The 5,000-nt window shown below is 44.7% G+C and overlaps 1 protein-coding gene across 1 annotated transcript in view; it reads right to left on the reverse strand.

The window, feature by feature from the left end:
* kctd13 (potassium channel tetramerization domain containing 13) overlaps window positions 1-5,000 on the reverse strand; it is a 12,753-nt gene that overhangs the window by 3,260 nt on the left and 4,493 nt on the right. Inside the window, exons 3-4 of the mRNA XM_042083982.1 lie at window positions 4,906-5,000; window positions 3,705-3,900 (exon numbers count right to left, since the gene is read on the reverse strand). The exon at window positions 4,906-5,000 is cut by the window's right edge and continues 24 nt beyond it. Coding sequence (XP_041939916.1) covers window positions 3,705-3,900; window positions 4,906-5,000 — 291 coding nt within the window. The remainder of the gene's footprint in view (window positions 1-3,704; window positions 3,901-4,905) is intronic.

Raw genomic sequence — 5,000 nt, forward strand, 5'->3', positions numbered from 1 at the left:
TATCGGAGACAACTTTTTGGAAAAGACGGGCTATATGGACCCAACCAACTCTTTTTGGGAGGGGAGAACTCCCTCACGTAGGCTACAACCCATGCAGAGGCATTGCATTGGTGTCATGCACAGAATGCGGAACGTGTCCTACTTTAAGAAAAGGTAGGCTAACGTGACAAATTTCAATATTTTTTCCCTCGACCGGCCCAAAATTGAAGCGGCCCACCGGGAATTCTCCCGATTACCCACCCCGGGCCTGATTCAGTCTTACTCTTCTTGGACTGAAGACAAGTCCTGCGATGCTAAATAGCCTTTCACAGGCCGCTGAGGCAGGTAGCGGAGTGTTCAGCTTCACAGAAAGCTGCCAATGTACAGAAACATTTCTTGCAAATACAGCCACAGGTGTATGACGTTTTCTTCACCACTACCCTGTTCACCACTATCGTCGGGGTGGTCGTCTACGTTAACGGGAGGTCCTCCAGTAGGTGCTCGTGCTTCCATGGCGGTTTCAGTTGTGCGTCCTCCTCCTTTAGCAACAAACAAGCGCTGAAATAGAGCGTGCAGCGTGCGGAGCGTGCGTAATGCAATCTAGGAGCAGTGATTCGCCAAACCTCCCTTATTGCAGTCGCACACATTTCTTCTAATTTTATGTTTTAGTAACGAGTAACGAAGATGCTTAGTGGAAATATAACGGAGTAAAAGTATACATTTTATCTAGGAAATGTAGTGGAGTAACAGTGAAAGTTGACATAAATTTAAATAGCGAAGTAAAGTACAGATACGTGAAATTTCTACTTAAGTACAGTAACAAAGTATTTGTACTCTGTTACATTACAAGACTGAAGTCACAATATTATATGTAAACATTATGCTACCCTTTGAGTATTTTAATAGTCAGTTGTAAACAAATAAATCTTCTTATGTTACCCTTTTGTAAATGGACTGAAGTTCGCTCTAAATATCAACTTTTATCGATTATGCTAATCGTTAGCAACTCTATGGGATTTCTCATATACAATAGCCATAAGCTAATGCATTCGTTTCTATTCTGTAAGGTCTGCTTAGTTTTACAGTGAAACCGAAGTAAAGGTTTGAAAGGAACCTCAGCTTCAGACTTTCTCTTGGGAAACTGTCAGGCCTATCTATCCTCTGTAATGTAGCTGGCTAGATCATGTCATTGCCACACACACAAGTGGGGGCAGAATTGGAAATGTGTCAGAGTGACAATGCATTGGTTTGGTGAGTCACAGGTTAGGTTATTGGTTATTATTGTAATGATGCTATTCATAAATAATGAGCTGTAAAGTAACTCGGACTTTTAAAAACAGTTTTTTAAAGGATATCGACTAATTATCGTTATCGTCAAAATCACAAAAAAATTAGAGATATTCTTTTTTGTCCATATCGCCCACCCCTAGTGTGCGTGTGTGCGTGTGCGTGTATGTGAGTCATGGCTCGAAATTAACAATGTCCCGACGTCCCGGGGACCATAAAAATGCTTCCGGGACGCAATAGAATGATGTCTGGGACAACTCTGGGACAGTAGAAAAAATGGCAAAGCAAATTTCAAAATAGGTACTTTTTTCCTAAACTGTTCACATGGGAATCTAAACGTATCTTTCTCGTCTGGATAAAATGATACAACATTTGACCTGGCGTAACGGGCAGCAGGCAAAAGCAGCGTTAGCCAGCTTGTCTGTAAAGAAGCGGTTTTGTACACGCAGCCCAATGGTACCCAATACAGTACAAATACAGTATAAGATACCCAGATGGGAGGGGTGCTTGCGTTTCCTTAGGAATCCGCTGTCTTTGTTTTGTATAAAAATGAATATTAAGTGACACATAGGCCGACAAAAACATAGGGCACGGGCGGTAGGTCTAATGGGTCACTTTCCGATATTCCTAGGTTAACTTATTAGCAGGCAGGTAGGCTAGGACATGGGATTTGTTTTCATGACATTGTGAACATTTTTGACTGATAGTGTGGCCTAAGGTTACACTGGTGTTCTAAAAAAAAAAAAAAAACGAGATGCCAGTGACAGACGAAACGTCCGCAATACCATGCTGAGCTAAATAGCCTACTGCAACTGTGATTTGACAAAACGATAGTGTTGCAAGGTAGCCTATAACTATGAAAACGGTTATTTAAGTTAGCATTTGACATTTCGAGTAGCCCACGCTACTTATTGTTTTCACTGAGATCTGTGGCCATGACATCACACCAAACTGACATTGAAATTAAAGACACGTGAAAATAGATTATTGACGGAATGTTTTACAACCCTGTCCGTCCAAACGACGGACAATGAGAACGTCTAGTGCAACCTCAAAAAAGCGTCAAAAAAGAGTCAAAAGCGCAACCTCTGAAAATGAGTGTTGTGTGAAACAGCAGATAATTAATGTTAATAAAATGGTCTTTAATAATTTAAGTGTTCATAACTTACATGGTGGACCAGAATGAGTCAATTAAGTGATGCAAGTTACTGATTATTATGCCGTTTATTATGTAGGAAAAAACAAGAACTTGAATTTGGGACACTGGTGGTTAAGTCCGGTACAGTGTCAAGTACAATTCTGGACAGCTGCGGGACTCTGAGAAAAAAAGTTAATTTCGAGCCCTGATGTGCGTGTATGCGTGTGCGTGTGTGTGTGTAGGTGTGCGTATAGTATATATATAGATAAGTACATATACTTTTTTGATCCCGTGAGGGAAATTTGGTCTCTGCATTTAACCCAATCCGTGAATTAGTGAAACACACTCAGCACACAGTGAACACACAGTGAGGTGAAGCACACACTAATCCAAGCGCAGTGAGCTGCCTGCTTCAACGGCGGCGCTCGGGGAGCAGTGAGGGGTTAGGTGCCTTGCTCAAGGGCACTTCAGCCGCGGCCCACTGGTCGGGGCTCGAACCGGCAACCCTCCGGTTACAAGTCCAGAGGGCTAACCAGTGGGCCCGGCTGCGTGCGTGCAGGTATGTGTGTGTGTGTTTGTAGTCCTTGCAGACCAGGGATGGGCAACTGGCGGCCCTTCTCCTCACTTTTGTTTGTTAAAAGTTCTAGTATTTTTACAAAGTTTTTTCAAGTTATTGCCATGGCAACACTGTTCAACACTGTACAAATCCCTACACTGTTGACTTTTGCAATGTTGCCCATTGCATGAACTCTACCACCTTATCATGGTCAATCAGGCCCTACAGTTCAGCGCGGGATTGCGGGTATTGGGCATCATTTATTTAAGTCCCGCAACTCTAGCCATCATAATGCGAGAAATTCCCGCACACATTTTATAGCGCTGTCTGATAACGTTCTGAACTCAATTCTACAACTTCTGAATTCAATTGAACATAGCCCCATGCAGAGACACACACACGCGCAGGACCACTTTGCGGGTGCCTCTCTCTCTCAGCAGGTCTCTCTCTTGTCACTGCTCAAGTCAAATTATAGCCTAGGTGCTTCTACATCAACTGCTAACTGACAGGAAAGGAAGTTTAGCGATCAGGAACTGTCAGGAATTTTGCAATCACAGAAGCTTGCGAGCCTACAGTGGCCATGAGACACGAGGCAACATGGATGTGTTCTCCATCTGAGGAAAGTTAGGGAACATGGATGTGTTCTCCATCTGAGGAACATTCTAATCGATTACATAGAGTGGCCATGAGACAATGGAGGTGCAGCAGTGTGTGTGTGTGTGTGTGTGTGTGTGTGTGTCTCACTTTGGTCTGTTTCTTCTCGGTTGCGTAGACGATGGAGGTGCAGCAGACCTCTGCGATCTTCCGGCCCTCACCGTAGAATGACCAGCAGCAAATCTCGTCCCCGAGGACGTCCTTCATGAAGAGCACGCGCCCGTTAAAGCGCAGACCCAGCTTATCAAACAGCTCGATGTTCTTCAGCAGGTTATCGTCCGAGTTGCTGAAAACACAAACACACGCACACAGACACACGCACGTGCGCATGCACGCACGCATGCACGCACACACCGACACACACACATGCACAGACACACACACGCACAGACACACACACAGTCAACTTACTGGCTTATCCAGGTACCTTCAGCAGCAACCACTGATCTCAAACACCTCACAACATTTCTTCAGTTTATCCAGTAACCATAGTAACCTGGCTTCATAGTACACCATCTGGTCTAAGAGTAACCATAGTAACCTGGCTTCATAGTACACCATCTGGTCTAAGAGTAACCATAGTAACCTGGCTTCATACAGCTTGGACAGCCGTGGCCTACTGGTTAGCGCTTCAGACTTGTAACCGGAGGGTTGCTGGTTCGAACCCCGACCAGTAGGCACGGCTGAAGTGCCCTTGAGCAAGGCACCTAACCCCTCACTGCTCCCTGAGCGCCGCTGTTGATGCAGGCAGCTCACTGCTCTGGGTAAGTGTGTGCTTCACCTCACTGTGTGTTCACTGTGTGCTGAGTGTGTTTCACTAATTCACAGATTGGGATAAATGCAGAGACCAAATTTCCCTCACAGGATCAAAAGAGTATATATACTTATACTTACTTAGTACACCATCTGGTCTAAGAGTAACCATAGTAACCTGGCTTCATAGTACACCATCTGGTCTAAGAGTATTTACTTCACTACATACCTTGTACTGTTCTAGAAGTGGTGTGAGAGTTTACTGGTGTATGACTGAGTTGACTGGTGTGTGTGTGCGTTGACTGGTGTGCGTGAGAGCGTTTACTGGTGTGTGTGAGAGCGTTTACTGGTGTGTGTGAGAGCGTTTACTGGTGTGTGAGAGCGTTGACTGGTGTGTGTGTGCGTTGACTGGTGTGTGTGAGAGCGTTTACTGGTGTGTGTGAGAGCGTTTACTGGTGTGTGAGAGCGTTTACTGGTGTGTGAGAGCGCTTACTGGTGTGTGTGAGCGCTTACTGGTGTGTGTGTGTTCATTGGGTACCTGGTATAAGAGTATTTGTTGTTTCCTCGGTTGTTTTGTAGTTTCACCACAGGCTGTGAAGAGAAAAGAAAGCTGCTGTTACCCACAATGCCTTT

This window comes from Alosa sapidissima, chromosome 24 (assembly GCF_018492685.1).
Source record: "Alosa sapidissima isolate fAloSap1 chromosome 24, fAloSap1.pri, whole genome shotgun sequence".
Classification (NCBI taxonomy): domain Eukaryota; kingdom Metazoa; phylum Chordata; class Actinopteri; order Clupeiformes; family Clupeidae; genus Alosa; species Alosa sapidissima.